The sequence below is a fragment of the Octopus sinensis genome, linkage group LG17 (genome assembly GCF_006345805.1).
Source record: "Octopus sinensis linkage group LG17, ASM634580v1, whole genome shotgun sequence".
Taxonomy (NCBI): Eukaryota; Metazoa; Mollusca; class Cephalopoda; order Octopoda; family Octopodidae; genus Octopus; species Octopus sinensis.
Window position 1 is genome coordinate 42,712,031 of NC_043013.1, and position 19,051 is coordinate 42,731,081.

Below are 19,051 nucleotides of genomic sequence, written 5' to 3' on the forward strand. Positions count from 1 at the left end.
TGATTCCGAGTTCGATTCCAGGCAGTGACCTGAATAATAATAATAATAATAATAACAACAACACCAACATTGAAAAATACCTTAGGAATGAGAACCCAGGTTCGAAATTTCCCCAAGATGCCTGATGAAGGCTGGAGAGTATATCAGCCAAAACATTGTGTTAACAACAAACAAGATGAGGACAAATATCCGTCAAATGTAAATAATGAATATTTAGCTAGTTTCCTATCTTGTCAATAAGGAATTCAAAGAATTTATTAACCTTCAAAGAAAAACACCTATTTCTACACACATACACAGCATTTGTATATATTTGTGATATATTATTGTCTAAGTGTGGTTACACATTAGAACCATTTTCCATTGAATAGGTTAGAACTTGTAGTAGAGCCTTGGATAGAAGGCTTGTGGAAACCTCTGAAAGCTGAGTTAGAATCCTGTACCACATCGAAGAAGATGGAGCAATCCACTGAGATCAACAGCCCTCCCAGCGAAACTCCACCCACTGAGAATGAAGCTCAGAAACTCACAGAAACAGACAAGATGACGTTACCCACCGATTCCCTGAAAGAGCAGATCCTGCGTAACCCCCTTCTCAACAACTTGATGCAGGACATACCACTGGGAGTGAAAATAGTAGAGAAGACACCTCATTCTAACTACATCATGGATTTAGCCGACAGACCTGTGGATGTATCTAATGTTGAACTGGTCGTTCAAACTGACTTGACAGAGGAGAAACACCAGGCCAAAGAATCTGCTTCGCTTACCTGTTGTGCCCCACATTTAAAAGACTCTGATCTGAGCATTCCTCTTCTCTCACCTCCTTATCTTGTTTTAACACTTCTGCCGGATGAGAAACTGGTAAGTAGAAACTTTTTTAGAGTAAAATTAAATGGGAGTGGCAGCATCAAGTATTTTGTCATTCTGTTTTAATACCTTTGCTCTCATAATAGACTCTATGCATTTTAACACCACCACCCTTGACTTGACTTGACTTGAGACAGCATTCACCCGGGGTGGGTTGAGCTGGCTTCATTCATCCTCAATGCTGCATCTCTCACAAACGCCAACCAGACCTGGCGATTTGAGGCTAACGACCGTGTGATCTCCAACCACTCCTTATTCCAGCAGCGAACGCCGTAGATATGGGGGCCTAGGTCGGGTTCCAGATCAGCCTTGACTGTCATCAGTCAGGTTTCTCATTTTTCACCACCCGTGTGGGGTTACCAGGCAACTCACAAGACTAAACCCCCTCCTCCACCTCAGCTAATTGGGGTTGTAGTATGGAGGGTAGTGCCTTTATGCCTGGTGTTACAGGGATTAACCCTTTAGCATTTAAACTGGTTATATCCAGCCCAAATATTCTACATATTTTATGTTCAAACTGGGCAGATCTGGCCTCTCACACCTACCCTACAATGTTTATTTTTATAAACAATCAAACCATTAGAATATTGAATTTACAAGATAATGCATGGTTAATTCAAAATAATGTGAATGAATAAGCATTGCATTTGAGAGAATAACCTGAATCTCAAGGGTTAAAGTATGATATAGAGACAGAAACGAGTGTCTTGCTGAAGAGGAAATACATGGCTTCCTCCGCTGGAAAAAGAGAAAGATGGTAAGAGTGTATCCTCAAAGTATAAGGTGACTAATATAAAATGGAGAATAGGGATAGAGTATCAAAAAGGATGGGTAGATAAGTGTCACAAGAAAAAAGCACCCGATATATTCTGTAAAGCAGTTGGCTTTAGGATGGGCATCCAGCTGTAGAAACCATGTCAAAGTAGACATTAGAGCTTGGCACAGACCACTGGCTTGTCAGTTTCTCTTGCACTGTCCAACCCATGCCAGCATGGAAAATGGACATTAAATAATGATAATGCTACTGCTGATGATGATGACCTTGTCCCCTGGGTGCCTTTGGAAGAGTTTATTCTTTTGACTACATTCAAACCAGACCCCTGAATAACTCTGTGTCAATGTTTTACCAATAAATGTTCAGGCTGGGTATCAACTACATGAGTTTCACTAGTCTGAGAGGACCTTCAAAGATCACAGTTACTAGGTTGGACACAAGGCATTGTGATATTTGTTCTGGCTATCTGCATTTTGAATTCAAATCATGCTTTTGTCAACTTTGCTTTTCATCCTTTAGAAGTGCAATAAATAAAACGTTGATCCCAAACAGTGGATTAGCTGAATGTTAGTACATCAGGCTTGTGGCATCTGTTTCAGGTCTGTATTCTAAGTTCAGCTGCTTATACAGTAATGTATAGTGTAGGAGTGGCTGTGTGGTAAGTAGCTTACTTATGAACCACATGGTTCCGAGTTCAGTTCCACTGCGTGACACCTTGGACAAGTGTCTTCTACTATAGCCTCGGGTCGGCCAAAGCTTTGTGAGTGAATTTGGTAGACAAAAACTGAAAGAACCCTGTCGTGTATATGTATATATGTATATATATATATATATGTATATATATATATGTGTGTGTGTGTACATATATATATAGATAGATATATAGATACATAAATATATATATATAAGTGTGTCTGTGTTTGTCCCCCCAACATTGCTTGACAACCGATGCTGGTGTGTTTACGTCCCCGTAACTTAGCGGTTCGGCAAAAGAGACCGATAGAATAAGTACTAGGCTTACAAGGTATATGTCCTAGGGTCGATTTGCTCAACTAAAAAAAAGGTGGTGCTCCAGCATGGCCACAGTCAAATGACTGAAACAAGTAAAAGAGTATATACTCAGGGTATAAATATCTATTTCTATGAGTGCTCTACTAATGTTACTGCACTCAGATAATATGACTCCTGCATCTACAAAGTATCTATTTCCATATCATGTCTGTGTATTTAGAAAGACAAACAGATGCAGTAATAAACTCAAGAACAAAGTATTCTGTTTATAATAGTTGGACTGGTGGCCTCATCATGATTGTTGCTTTCACTATGTTTCAGCTGTTGTATGCTCCAGCGTTCTTCAGGTGTCTTGAGTTGAACTCATTTCTTGAATTGGAATTTCAAATCTAGCCCTTTATTTGATTCACGGGATCAAATATAAGGTGTGGTTCGAAATTCCAATAACTAAATTGAGTTCAACACGAGACACCTGAAGAAGGCTGAAGTGTACGACAGCTAAAACATAGTGAAAGCAGCAATCAAGATGAGGCCACCAATCCGACTATCATAAACAATATACATAATACAAATTCTTCATCTCAAAAATATAGAATTGTACAACAACACTTGTTTATCTCTACAAATCTTTCTGTATAACAGGATCTGTACAATTCAGCAGTGCAAAATGGAGCCAGTTTTCCTAGTATGGCATCTTCTGTCCAGACTGCCACTGTCCTGAAGTGTTCCTGCCTTACACATCCTGGTGCTGTAAAGACCACACTAGATCTTGAACTTTTCTTTGAGGTAAATAAACCATCCCAATCATTCAAAATTCTTTGCATTTCAATTTTCTGCTTGATTTCTTTTTTAATTAGTGTTTAGGTTTTTCTCTCTTATTCTTTCACCTTTTTTTCTTTCTCTCTCTTACTCTTTGTATCTCTTTTTTATTATCTGTATCACTCTTTTTGTTTTGATTTTTCTCTCTTCTCTCTCTCCCTCCCCACTTTCTCTCTCTTGTCCTATAGCATTCTCTTTTTTCCATTATCACTCCATCCATCTCTCTTTTCTTTCGGATAAAAATGACAGAAATTTTTGTATATTTCATTTCTCCAGGATGCTGAGACGGTTGCTTACCAGCCAGGAGATTCAATTTCAGTGATCTGTCCGAACAATGAAAGAGAGGTCAACCATTTAATCCAAAGGTCAGTCTGTCAACCATCAAACTTCACTCCTTTCGCTAATCATGTGTATCAATTGGGTCAGTGTTTGGACCCTATTTCAGATTTCAAACATCTACACATGCAAGTACTTGGACACTTCATTAGTATTGTATCTTAGAGCCCCAGGGTATTTTGTTTTGCATCATACCCCCACTGTCTCAGGGCAACCCAACTGAGGTTCATCAAACCACATCCTGTGTCCATGAGGCATTCTGCTGACTTCTCCTGTCATCCTTTTTTGAGCAAGGGCAATCTAGAGCCCTGGATAGTAAGTATACAAGGCAGTTCATCAGAGATAACTTCAACACAAAAGAAGCCTGCCTTTTATTTCCTTCTTCTTTCATTTCCCATTTAGCTAGATGTGTGTGTGTGTGAAGGCACATGGCTCAGTGATTAGAGCATCAGGCTCACAATCAAGAGGCAGTGAGTTCAATTCCTGGACCAGGCTGTGTTTTGTGTTTTTGAGCAAAACACTTTATTTCATCCATCACTACATTCTGAGTTCAAATTCTGCCGAGGTTGACTTTACCTTTCATCCTTTCACACTCAATAAAATAAGTACCAGTGGAGGACTGGGGTGAATATAATCAACTTACCCCCTCCCCCAAAATTACTGGCCTTGTGCCTAAAGTTTTAAGCCATTATTATTATAATTATTATTATTTTATTTTACTTCCCAGAGCTCTCGATCTGACTTGATTTGCTTCAGTTAATTCCATGAGAGCAACAGGACAGTAACCTGTTGTCACAAATTCTCACTAAAGATCTCACAAGGTTTCTCAGGGTCTCTTTCCATGAATTATAAGACTCGGTACCTAGAGGTTAAATATTGCTGAAGATACTCAACAGCAAAGTACCAATCTCAAAGTCCTCACTGTCCGGGTTGCGTATCCGTGGAATAAGCTGCCAGACGAGATAGTGAAGATGCCGACGACCGCTTGGTTCAAGGTTTCCCTTGACCTCAAGTGGCCTGAACTCTTTACATGAACACCACCCTGTACATAACTCCATGTCCCCCTACATGGCCTTGCTTTTTGCTTTTTGAGCCAAAAAATTAACTAACTAATAGATCATTTTTTTTTTTATTATTATCATCATCATCATCATCATCATTATTAATATTTTTCTCTGCTGATGTTTTAAATATGTCTTTGCTATTGCTGTACTTTAAATAATCCTCTCACATTCCTATAACCTTTATTTTGCTTTAATCCTTTGGTATTATGTTCTAGGCTCGACTTGGAGAATGCAGGAGACGCCTTCTTCAGTTTGTCTGTCTCTCCAAATACAACAAAGAAGAAAGCTTCCTGTCCCAATTACCTTCCTCCAAAGTGCACCATCAGATATGCCCTCACTCATTGCCTAGACATCAGGGAGCCTCCTAAGAAGGTAACGTTTCTATTGTTTGAGGATTCTTCTCTGGGCAGAAGTAATGATAGTGACAAACATATGAGATGTTGTGCAGTGGTGGTTGTGGATATACTGTTTGTGGAATTGATTTTGCGTAATAGTGCTGTTTGGCAGTTGTGGTGGTGGTAGTAGAAGTAGTAATGGTGATGTGACAGCCGTGGCAGCAATAGGTGTGGTCACAATCGCTGTGGTAGTAGGGATGCTGGTGGTGGTGGTGGTGGTGGCAGCGGCAATAATGACTGTAATAGGAATGGTGGTGGTGGTGGTGGCGGCAGTAATAGGAGTGATGATGGTGATAGTGGCGTGGTGGTGATGGTGGCGGTGGTGGTGGTGGCAGTGGCGGCAGCAATAATGACTGTGATAGGAATGGTGGTGGTGGTGGTGGCAGCGGTAATGGGAGTGATAGTGGCATGGTGGTGGTGGTGGTGGTGCCGGCAGCGATAATGACTTTGATAGGAAAGGTGGTGGTGGCGGTGGCAGCAGCAATAATGACTTTGATAGGAATGGTGGTGGTGGTGGTGGTGGTGGTGGTACCAAAAAGAGTGTTGTGTGAAGATATTGTATGCGTGTTACACAAGCAATGACAGTTTTGCATGTTTGCCTCTTAAACTGCAGGCTTTGTTGCGGATGCTCGTTGATTATGCAAGTGATGAGCAGGAGAAACAACGACTGCAGGAACTGTGCAGCAAGGAAGGAATGAGCGAATACACCACTTACATCCGAGAACCAGGTCTCTCTCTACTGGACATCTTACTCAACTTCCCATCTGTTATGCCACCATTTGAACGAATTTTAGGTAACTTCATTGCATTATTATTTAACTATGTTTTACATGCACTTTCTCTCACTGTCTATATTTATATTTATATATATACACTTTATTTAAAAGCAGCAGGAATATAGCAAAAGCTGTTACTCAGAGTTTCACGTTCCTGTTTGGAACGTGAAACTCTGAGTAACAGCTTTTGTTATATTTCTGCTGCTTTTAAATAAAGCATATTACTCTGCCTCTGGTATTTGAGTACTCTTTTTTTCACCTTGTTTCACATTTATGTGCTTACTCTAGTATATATATATATATATATATATATATATATATGTATATCCTTAAAATCCTTAAAAATGTTTTAGCCCGAAGACGGAGATGTACTTGCATAGCAAGTGATCTGATCTGAGATCGTGTGCTGGAACAAAAACAATTGCAGCGTGGAAGGTGTTTATAAGCCATTTAAGAAACACACAAAAACTGTTAGATTCACTTCAACATTTAAATTTAATTTGTCAAAATATTTTCATCGCTTTGAAACTGTGACCTGTTCACTGACAAAATTCCGTGCTGTGATATTGACAAATCATAAAGATGGCGAAATGCTAATATCTATTTCTCCTGTAATGGGGCCTGATGCGAATTATCTCGCTTGTCTGTCACTTCCAGGTATTTTAACACCAGGCAAATTGATGAGAATATATTCTCTTACGCCTACAATTCGCAGCCTGCCCACATACTGATAAAACACATATCTTGTGTATGTGTGCTCAATATTGTTTATATCCCTCAGGCAGCTTCTCATTCATATTTGAATATATACATACATATATATATATATATAGTTATAGATCTTCCTCTCTTTGTCTCCCTCTCTCATTCTCTTATTTCAATATCTATATCATTGTATCTGTCAAAGACATCCATAAGTGCTCATGTAAATACATATATATACACACACTTGCTAACACCACACACACACACTCTCTCTCTTTCCCCCCTCTCTCTCACTTTCTCTATCTCTCCTTCCCTCCCTCTTTATATATCTATCTACCATTCATAGACCCACATATGTACCTACACATTTGCTAATATCACCCACACATACACACACACACTTGTAAAGAATACGTTAACTATAAATTTTAACTCATTCTGTTACTAAAATATTTTGGTATTGTTTTTCTCATGACTGCATTGAAAACATAAACATAAAATCTAGTCTAAATAGATATTCTCTGTCCTAATATATATCCTCCTTCTTTCTTCACTATTGTAGAACTTCTTCCCAGATTGCAGCCAAGGCCTTATTCTGTTGCAAGGTGTGTATGTGTGAGAGAGAAAGCCACAGTCATGCTGTGTCTCTTCCTCACTTCCCCTTCACTGTTTACTCACATGTCCCTTAACTTTTCAGCATTCAAATCAGTCATATAAGACCCAAATATTCAACTTGTTTTATTTTCAAACTAACCGGATCAGCCCTCTCACACTTACCTTACAATTTCGTTCTAAAAATAGACGATCACATAATCGAAATATCAAAACTATGAGATCGTGCATGATTGATTCAAAACTATGCAAATAAATAAGCATTACAATTGACAGAGTAATCTGAATGTAAAGAGTTAAACTAATGGAAGGTTGGGTGGGGGTTACACATTGTTGCTCAGCTTTCCAGAAATAGCTCTCCTTGTTTCTTTTTATTTCAATTAAAAACACACTATTTCTTTCCATCAACATCATTGACATCCGTCTTCCATGCCGGCGTGGGTTGGATGGTTCAGCAGAGGATGGTGCCAAGGTTCCAGTGTCAGCTTTGGCATGGTTTCTACAGTCAGATGCCCTTCTTAATGTCAACCACTTTACAAGAAAGTACTGGGTGCTTTTTACATGGCACCAGCACCAGTGAGGTCACCAACACCTCACTGGTACCAGTATCTATAAGTGATAGAATGATATAGATACTGAAATGTAAGAGAATAAGCAAGGGAGATAAAGAGAAGAGAAAGAGAGTAAGATCTATCTATCTATTATATATATATTGTTGTCTGTTCCTTCTCGAGCCACGCCTGGCTCATAGGGCCGGTTTCCCAGTTTCCTTGGCATATAGGTTCCCCACCTGGACGGGATGCCGGTCCATTGCAGGTGAACTGCAAGATGAAGGGGGAAAGAGTCAGCAGAAGTTCGCTATTGCCTTCTGCCGAAGCCGCGTGGAGCTTAGGTGTTTTGCTCATAAACACACACATTGCCCGGTCCAAGATTCGAACCCACGATCCCTCAACTCTAACCACTAGGTCATGTGCCTCCACATTATATATATATATATATATATATATAGTATTTATTAATAGGAGCTGGATTTTGTATTAGGCCTTTATTGTGTACAACATATGTGTGTATGTATGTATTTAGATAAACAGACAGAAAGAGAAAGTGTATGTAAAACATAGTTAACGATAAAATGAGATGAAGTTATCTAAATTTCATTCAAATCGTGGAATAACAGATGGGAAGTTAAGCAAGATGTCCAGGGGAGAGAGAGACTTGGTTCTCAGATGTAAATGGTGTATTCACTCATTTCTTCCTTGCTGCACAGTTTTTGCAAAACAAGATCCTTCACCTGAGTAGGGAGGTTGACATTGAATGAGGTGGCTTTATGCCAGGTGATGTGTATGCTAGAGGGATAGGAACATATGGCTTGCTGTAGGGGAAGTGCATGGTTGCCCTTGTTGGTAAAAAGAGATGGTGGTAAAGATGCACCAGGGTATACCCTCACATCACATGACGGTGAATACAAGGGAAGTGGTGACAAATACATTGTCATCCCTCTCCTGCTCCTTTATTTGTTCTTTCTCCCATTTTCTTCTTTGATGCCGCCTGACTGGCGTCTGTGTTGGTGACACGTAAAAAGCACCATCCGATCGTGGCCGTTTGCCAGCCTCCTCTGGCCCCAGTGCTGGTGGCATGTCAAAAGCACCCACTACACTCACAGAGTGGTTGGCATTAGGAAGGGCATCCAGCCATAAAAACTCTGCCAGATCAGACTGGAGCCTGGTGCAGCCTCCTGGCTTCCCAGACCCCGGTCGAACCATCCAACCCATGCTAGCATGGAAAACGGACGTTAAACGATGATGATGATGATCTCTTGCCTGTTTCTCTCAATATTTCTCCTGACACTCTTCCCCTCCTCTCTCTTCCTTCCACTCTGCTTCTTCCCTCTCTTCCTCCTACTCCACCATGTCTCCCTTCCATCTCATTTCTGTTTCTCTTGATTCACAGTTCCCAGGAAACCGATAAGAACAAACTACACGTAGTCTTCAATGTCGTTCAGATTCCCGCTGGGCGGGGTCGACGCTACCACCGCCAGGGTATCTGCACTGGCTGGCTTGAGCAGCTTACTCTCAGTCTACAGTCTGACTCAAAGACAGATCAGAAAGATCTACCAGCCTCTCTAGGTTCTCTGTCTTTAGCTGAGAAACCAATTGTAAGTATAAACTTTATTGATCTCCCTTAATATACCATTGACAATGCCTCTCCCTCCAACACGTACATCATCATTTTAACGACTGCTTATGCAGCTTATATCTGTTGGTAAAAATGTACAATGTGAAAATACCACAAAGTTGTAGGAACTCTGGGGAGAAAAGATTACCTTTTATCCTCTCAGGGTTGATAAAATTAGTACCATTTGTGCCTCTGATAGAAAGAATTGTTGCTGTTGCTGTTGTTGTTGGTGTTGGCAGCAGTGGCGGTGTTAAAGGCAGCAAGCTGGCAGAATTATTATGAGTTCAAATTCCACCGAGGTCGACTTTGCCTTTAATCCTTTCAGGATCAATTAAATAAGTACTAGTTACACACTGGAGTCGATGTAATCTACTTAATCCCTTCCCCTCAAGTTTCAGGCCTTGTGCCTACAGCAGACAGTGGAAAGGTTTATTATTATTAAGGCAGCAAGCTGGCAGAATCGTTAGCACACCAGGCAAAATGTCTAGCAGCATTTCATCCATTTTACATTCTGAGTTCAAATTCTGCCAAGGTCAACTTTGCCTTTCATCCTTTCAGGATTGACAAAATAAATACCAGTTTGAACACTGACTATTCCCCTCTCCCAAAATTTGAGACCATTATTATTATTATTATTATTATTATTATTATTATTTATTATTTATTATTATTATTATTATATTATTATTATTATAGATATCTTTCTTCACAAGAACCAATCAACGCTTTCATTTACCATCGGATTCCAAAACTCCACTAATTATGATTGGTCCAGGGACTGGCGTTGCTCCATTCATAGGCTTTTTGCAGCACCGTCACCATATATCAAAGACTCAGCCTCTTAGTGAAGCCTGGTTGTTCTATGGCTGTCGGCATCAGAAAAAGGACTTCCTTTATCAGTAAGTTTCTTGTGTATTTCCTTTACTTTTACATTCTGTGGTTCGGCAAAAGAGACCAATAGAATTAGTACCAGACTTAAAAATAGGTACTGGGGTTGAATTGTCCAACTAAACTTTTCAAGGTGGTGTCTCAACATGGCCACAGTCCACTAGTTGAAACAAGTAAAAGATAAATGACATCTCATTTTGTTCACTTTTGTTTATTCTTTTCACCTTTACTGATTGATTTTACAGGGATGAAATTGAGAAGTTTCTTGAGCAGGGATGCCTCTCCAAATTCTTTGTGTGTTTCTCTCGCGATGAACAACCTGAAGAATCACCAAGATATATTCAAGATAACCTCCAACGTAACAGCAAGGAGCTTGTTGACATGTTAGACAAGGATGCCATCGTTTATGTGTGTGGTGATGCAAAGAACATGGCTAAGGATGTTTGTGCAGCCTTCACATCCATTTTGGCTTCTGAGAAAGGTAAGTGTCATAGGGGACATTAGAGAAATTCTACTTTTTGAAAGAGTGACTTTGGTCATTATCATACGAAATTATTAAATTGAAGCATCGGATCTTTACCTTTTGACCTACAGATTTAAAAAATAATTTTTTGTAACTAAACACTTTCAAACTTCAGACACTGGTAGAATGTGTCATATAAAACATCTTTTACACTTAGCATTTTTGAGAAAAACTTACATTTACGAAGTAATTTTATTCAGCTGAATACATGTCATTGATTGGTTGAAATTACCAAAATAGGACTACTTTAATGTGAAATTACTTTGTAAAAATGGTTATTATGGATAAATTTTATTTTCATGAAATCAGTAAAGTGTTCTAAATTTTTTTCACATTTTCTTTGATATTTACAACAAACTACTCTATATTCAAATTTACCTTATCACAATGTTAGAGTACAGCCTCTTTTAATGTCCACAGTATGCTAACAGTTGTTCATAATTTGTTTTGGGTTTATTTTTAGGTGTATCACTTGAAGAGGCTAACAAAATTCTGATGAAACTTCGACTAGATAAACGATATCTAGAAGACATCTGGACATAAACATCGTCTGGAGTAGACCAACATATGGACTTGAATTTCATTTGGCAAACATCTCAAAATACACTTTATCTTGTGAGCATTTGGATGTGGACTTCATCCGATGGGCATCCAAATACAGATTACAGCTAGCAGATACCTGAATATTAATTTACACCTGACAATCATCTAGTCAGAATAAAACTGGTGTACATCCTAGACATATACGTATATAGTGCACCTGAGCACTCTATACAATAAGTTCGTTATATTATATAGTTCATCTGGATGTCAACATAATCTAGTGACTGTCTCAAAAATAATAAATCTTTTTCATCCTGTGATTACAGCAAAAGAAAAAAAACATTTAATTCCTTTTCAATTAATTAATATCAAACTCCTATTTTCAAAAATCAAATTGAAAACCAGATTGTATCAGATGATATCGAATGGTGTCTGGTGAACTGATGTGATATTTATAGTAAATACTGGTGGGAACCTCTACCAAGTCACACAACAGAAATATAGGAAGGTAAATTTCTTTAAATTGCATTTGTTATCCTTTTTAGGACACACTACACACAACAAGACAGTATATACTGTAAAGTAAGTGATCTCAAACACAAAACAAAATCCTTAAAAACTTGATTTTTGTTGTTGAGGACAGATTACCATTGCTATTGATGTGTGCCTGAGGCATGGTCATTGCCAAATGAAAATTATCCTCTTCCACCTCCTCCCCGCTCCTTCCAAGGTCCCCTTTTTTGCTTTCATCCTTCTAGGGGTTGATAAAATAAAGTACTGGAGTTGATGGTATCAACTTATTGCCTTCAAACAAAATTGCTGGCCTTGTGCCTAAATTATAAAGCATTATTATTATTATTCTTTTTCTTCTCTTCCTCCTCCTCCTCCTCCTTTATGTTCTGAGTTCAAATTCTGCCAAGGTTAACTTTGCCTTTCATCCTTTTGGGGTTGATAAATTAAGTCCCAGTTAGGCACTGGAGTGAATGTAATTGACTGGTCCCTTCTCCCAAAATTTCAGGCTTTGTGTCTATAGTAGAAAGGATTATTATTGTTGTTGTTATTATGAAGGCAGCGAGCTGACAGAATCATTAGGATACGGGGTGAAATGCTTAGCGGTATTTCATCCATCTTCATGTTCTGAGTTCAAATTCTGCTGAGGTCAGCTTTGCCTTTTATCCTTTCAGGGTTGATAAATTAATTGCCAGCGAAACACTGGGGTCAATGTAATTGACTTCTCCCCGACCCACAAATTTCAGGCCTTCTGCCTTTAGTAGAAAGGATTATTATTATTATTATTATGGCATCATGCCGACAGAATCATTGGAAAAAAATACTTTGCTGTATTTCTTCCAACTCTTTATGTTCTGAGTTCAAATCCTCCTGAGGTCAACTTTGCCTTTCATCCTTTTGGGGGTCAATAAAATAAGGATCAATTGACCGGCTGAGCACTGGGATTGATGTAATTAACTATCCCCCTCCCTTAAAATTTTAGGCTTTGTGCCTATAGTAGAAAGGATTATTGTTATTATAATTATTATTATTATTATTAATAGGGCAGTAGATTGGCAGAATCGACAGAGCGTCGGACAAAAGGTATTCAGCTCTGGGTCTTTATGTTTTGAGTTCAGATTCCACTGAGGTCAACTTTACCTTTTATCCTTTCATGGTTAATAAAATCAAGTACTAGTCAAGTACTGGGGGTAGATGGTATCAATTACCATTCCTCCTCTATCAAAATTGATGGCCTTGTGCCTAAATTAAAACAATAATTATTATTATTATTTACTTTATTATTATTATTATTATTATTTACTTTTTTATTACTATTGTTGTTATTGTTATCATTATTGTTGTTAATATTATTGAAGTGCCTTTTTTTCTTCATGTTGAACTTACGTAGAATTGTCTATATATGGAGTGATCTTGCCAACTATACTTATTATCATGCACGTAATTTGTGTTTGTGTGTGTATGTATATGCACATGTGTGTTCATGTATGCTGAATATATATATATTTCAAAATAATGTACACACACACACTTCAAAGTTTCATATTCACAAATTATGTGCACAATCTCCACAGACTGTTTGTGTTTGTTTTTATATTTCAAATCTCAATATGATAACAATTTTTAATTTTAATTTTTTTTTTTCACTTTTATAATAAACAAACCTTAGATAATCGATCTAGATTGTTTACCACAACATTGCTACACAAACTTAACATTTCTCTTCACTCCTCAATAGTTTAAAACTCAACAGAGAGAAAATACAACTGAAATTTTGTGTGATTCTGGTTGTTCTTCTAATATATGAATATAATAGTGAAGTTTGTGAGTTTGAATAAGAACAAGAGAGAATGAAAGTGTTTCTTTCACAGTCAAAGAATTAGATACAAAACATCTATATGCCTTTCTTCTCAAACACGTGCACACAAACTTCACTGTAGAATTTTGATCAATACAAACCACCACCAGTTTTCTCATAACTACTTTATGTTTAATAATAAACTTTATGTTTCATCTGTCTGCACGTTCTGAGTTCAAATTCTGCCGAGGTCGACTTTGCCTCCTTTTGGAGTCAGTAAAATAAGTACCAGTTAAACACTGGGGTTGATGTAATCGACTCATCTACCTCCCCCAAAATTGCTACCCTTCCAGCAAAGTTTAAAACCAATATATATATATATATATATATATATAATATATATATATATATAGATATACAGGATGGTACAAAAGTTTGGACCCATAGGCAATTTATTATATAACAGTAATGATTTATCATGAATTTCTGTGGTTGGAAAGTTTCTCTCCAAAGCACAGGTTTAGATGTATGTGTATGTAGATTTGTGTTGTGTGTGTGTGGGGGGGGGTGTTCAAGTTTGTTTAACTAATGAACACACACCCCCATATAAACAGATATACATCTATTGCTTCAAGAGCAAGAAGGAAAGTACTCAAGACATGTTGTAGAGTATAGCGATATGTGGAAGTAGTTTTGTCCAGTAACAGCAAAACATAGATAAGAGAAAATGATAAGTAGCACAAAAAAAACTCATAAGCATGTTGTGTGCTTGTGTGCATAAAACCCCAAATTCATCATCGTCAACCTCAAATTTATTTATTGTCAGCTTTGATTATGTTGTTGTCATCATCACCTTCAATTTCATCATCATCAACTTAAATGCTGTCACTGTAGGATGGAGCAAATTTTTTCTTAATGGATAGACATTGACATCAGGGATTACTTATCACAGAATCGTAAAAGAATGTAAGCATTAAAAAATTTAGTAAAGGATTACAAGTTTTGATCACTAACAATTACTACACCTTACATTGCTAGGCATGGCTGTGTGGTAAGATGCTTGCTTCCCAAACACATGGTTCCAGGTTCAGTACAGAACACCCTTAATATAAAATGTGATGTTTTTTTTTTATTTTAAAAATAGCTGTATAATATAAACATGTCAATTTGATTCAAATATGTGACAGAAAAGTTTGGTCATTGCTTCCCCAGCTAGAAAGATCACCGCACGCCCCTGCTGTTGAGTAATGTTACTTCAGAGTTCCTTCGTAGGAATCCTATTTTCGGCTGCTTGTATTCGCAATCATTACTCTTTCGGTCATTACCCAACATTTATAGCATGATAATCAACCAGAAGGTAGCACGTTTGGCTTTTTTTCCGACCTCTTCTCTTCTGAGGATTGAATGCTGAAGCTGGCACATAACTGTACCAGCGCCTGCAATTCTAGTGTGTTCCAAAAAAAAAAATACCGCACAAGCATCTTCAGTAATCAAAGTCAGTTCAATGTCAATCAATAAACATATTTGAGTGGTAAAAAGCTTGCTTCCCAACCACAAGGTTTTGGGTTCAATCCCACTGCATGACACTAGAGCTAGTGTCTTCTGCTATTGCTATTGCTCCAGGGTTGACCAAAGCCTTGTGAGTGGGTTCAGTTGGTGGAAATTGAAAAAAGTTATGCATATATACATGTGTATGTGTCTTTGTGTTCCCCTCCCCCCCCTCCTCTGCTTGACAACCAATGTTGATTTGTTTAGGTCCCTGCAAGAATAACTATCAGACTTTAAGAAAATACTGGGGGTCAGTTTGTTCAGCTGAACCCTTCAAGGTGGTACCCCAGCTTGGCCACAGTCTAATGACTTAAACAAGTAAAGGGTAAAAGAGAAATCAACACAGAACTGGTTTTGATTACCAAAGATGACCCAGCTGGATTGAAGAGAGTTAAGAAATGGGAACAGTGAACAAAAGTTTAAACTGATGTTATTTATTTTTCTCTTTGTCATGTTGTGTGTGTGTATGTGTATATAGTATAGTATTTTTTTTATGCGCCCTTTTCAAGCCTAGCCAGGCTCATGGGCCCGGTTTCCCAGTTTCTGTGGCATATGTGTTTCCCCCTAGCTAGATGGGACGCCAGTCCATCTCAGCATTACTCAAGAAACAAGAAGAGAGAGTGAGAGAAAGTTGGGGTGAAAGAGTACAACAGGGGTCACCACTACCCCCTGCTGGAGCCTTGTGCAGCTTTAAGTGTTTGTGCTCAATAAGCACACACAACGCCCGGTCTGGGAATCGAAATCGTGAGTCTGCTGCCCTAACCACTGGGCCATTGTGCCTCCATAGTATAGTATAGTATAACAAAACAAGACAGTGGAAATTTTTTGATTTTATTTATTTTCCATTACACATGTTTCATTTCCTAGTAGGAATTACAAATATTTACATGTCTATATAACATGTAAATCTTTGTAATTCCTATTGGCAAATGAAACAGATGAAATGGAAACAAAATAATACCAAAATAATTTACATGCTCCAGTTTGTTTATACAATAACCCTGCAAATAATATTTCCATAATTCTTGATTTTTATATGTATTTTGACTTACGTACATCAGCAACCATGGATACTTATTGATTGTAATAACAGAATAAACAGCTGTGCTTCAAGAAGAAACAGCTGGGATTTACACTAACTACCTGTATTACACAATATAGTGTGTAGTTTTATGTACAGCTAATGTATACATATTTTCAACAATGCAAGGTGAAACAATTTTTATTTCACAAAACTTTTAATCCTTTACAAAACTTTTAACAGCAACAAGTAACCACTGATGTCAATGACTGTTCATAAAAAAAATTTACTCCATCCTACACTAATGATATTTAAGCCTCTCAGATCTGGACCCCTCTGTCTAACTTTACCCCTCCACCTGGGCACCTGAGCGAAAAAAAATGACAAGTTGCATATACAGGTCATGAGTAACGATTTCAGGGAAATTAATGAACAGAATCAGCTGCATCTTCTTTTTTCTGCATATGTTGTTCATGACTGCCTTACCAGGAATTTGGCAGAGCTAACGTTTAATTTATTCCTGCTGGATTGGAAACACACGGCGTAATGGTTAAGTTGATGATGATGAAATTAATGTTAATGATGATAAATTCAAAATAGACAACACAACATAATCGAGGCTAACAATAAACAAGTTTTAGGTTTTAATGCTGACAGACTGGAGGTTGAGATTGATAACGAAGAACTTGAGGTGGGTAGCCCTGTAATTTGGAGAGTTTTGAAATGAAAAGAGTGGCTGTGTGGTAAGTAGCTTGCTTACCAACTACATGGTTCCAGGTTCAGTCCCACTGCATGGCACCTTGGGCAAGTGTCTTTTAATATAGCCTCGGGCCAACCAAAGCCTTGTGAGTGGAGTTGGCAGATGGAAACTGAAAGAAGCCCGTCGTATGTATGTATGTATATATATATATATATATATATATATATATATTATATATATATATACATATGTATGTGTGTGTCTGTGTTTGCCCCCCCCCCCACCACCACCACCACTCCCATCAACATCGCTTGACAACTGATGTTGGTGTGTTTACGATAGAATAAGTACTAGGCTTCCAAGGAATAAGTCCTGGGGGTCGATTTGCTCGACTAAAGGCGGTACTCCAGCATGGCCACAGTCAAATGACTGAAACAAGTAAAAGAGAGTTTAGGAAAAATTACATAAGGAAATGTTGAAATTATAAATTGTTGAAGCTAGTATTGATGATTTTTTTTAAAAACATATTTTGTGTAAATGGCTACACATGTAGTCACAGACATACATACACACACATTGCAATCACTTTTTAAACTTGACCTAATATTTGTTGATGACAGTAGCAATGACGATAACAATGATTGTGTTGATTGAATACTTGTTAATTTATGTAGTTTTTCTTTTCAATTTATGTTTGTGTGTGTTTGTGTTTCTGTGTGTCAGGTTATGCAACAATGTTTTGTAATTGGTTTACACTTGCTCAATAATGAGGTAAAACTCACTGATAAGCCTGCATTGTTTAAATTAACTTGTACACATACACAGAAACAAATGTGTGTGTGTGTGTACATATATATATATATATATATATATTATATATATATATAAATAAAAATACAAAATGGGACAAGAACGCAAAACATCCATATAGACGATACAAAAACACGGACGGGTCATTCGAAGCCTTTAATCTTCGATCAAGAACTGGATCATCCTTGCAATTTCAGCTGATTAATCTTGAGATTGCTCCAATCTGGCCAGCCCCAAGTTTTGCATTCTTGTCCCATTTTGTATTTTTTTACATATACAGTGTGTCCACAAAGTCTGGGTACATGGAGATTAACACATACTTTAAGAAATTACTATTTCTTATATTTAATTGCTTATGTTATGATTTTATTTATTCCATGTACCCAGACTTTGTGGACACCCTGTATATATAGTGGCGTACATACACTTTGTTCTCTTATATATATACATATACAACTTCATATGTGTATGTATACATATACATACTCCCATGAATTACTATTTGTATAATGATAATAAGATTGTCAAGTCATTAACCTAAGGATGTAGATACATTCCTACCTGGCTCTCACTACTTAATTTCAATGGCAGTACCTACACATACACACATGAGTGAGTGAACAAATGGCAGAAAATAGCACCCAATGCATTTTACATTCAGTAAGAGTTATATATATATTTTTTAATGACAGTTTAACTTGGTTCCATATGACTTGAAGTTTTGTGGGCTTGTAAAATAAACCCATCTTATTAAGATATCTAAATATCTAATGAGATTGATTCATCTTATAAGCCCACAAAAGCATGTCATATGAAGGTGAGGAAAATTGGCAGCAACCCAGCAGAATCATTATCACGGTGGGCAAAATGCTTGGCAGCATTTCGTCTGTCTGCACGTTCTGAGTTCAAATTCTGCCGAGGTCGACTTTGCCTCCTTTTGGAGTCAGTAAAATAAGTACCAGTTAAACACTGGGGTTGATGTAATCGACTCCTCCACCTCCCCCAAAATTGCTACCCTTCCAGCAAAGTTTGAAACCATATATATATATATATATATATATATATATATATATATATATATATGTGGATATACAGGATGGTACAAAAGTGTGGACCCGTAGGCAATTTATTATATAGCAATCTATGGTTTACAAGTTCTACTCTTTCTGAAA

The 19,051-nt window shown here is 37.6% G+C and overlaps 1 protein-coding gene across 2 annotated transcripts in view; it reads left to right on the forward strand.

Moving 5' to 3' along the window:
• The window catches only part of LOC115221088 (methionine synthase reductase), a 35,020-nt gene extending 22,614 nt beyond the window's left edge, over positions 1 to 12,406 (forward strand). The window contains exons 5-14 of one of the 2 annotated variants that reach the window (XM_029791304.2): positions 372 to 864; positions 3,299 to 3,442; positions 3,752 to 3,840; positions 5,091 to 5,247; positions 5,884 to 6,064; positions 7,314 to 7,356; positions 9,314 to 9,518; positions 10,235 to 10,437; positions 10,672 to 10,907; positions 11,413 to 12,406. In XM_029791304.2, the coding sequence (XP_029647164.1) occupies positions 372 to 864; positions 3,299 to 3,442; positions 3,752 to 3,840; positions 5,091 to 5,247; positions 5,884 to 6,064; positions 7,314 to 7,356; positions 9,314 to 9,518; positions 10,235 to 10,437; positions 10,672 to 10,907; positions 11,413 to 11,492 (1,831 nt within the window). In that variant the 3' untranslated portion in view covers positions 11,493 to 12,406. The remainder of the gene's footprint in view (positions 1 to 371; positions 865 to 3,298; positions 3,443 to 3,751; positions 3,841 to 5,090; positions 5,248 to 5,883; positions 6,065 to 7,313; positions 7,357 to 9,313; positions 9,519 to 10,234; positions 10,438 to 10,671; positions 10,908 to 11,412) is intronic. The other variant, XM_036510511.1, reaches the window with a different exon arrangement.
• The last annotated feature ends 6,645 nt before the right edge of the window (positions 12,407 to 19,051 follow it).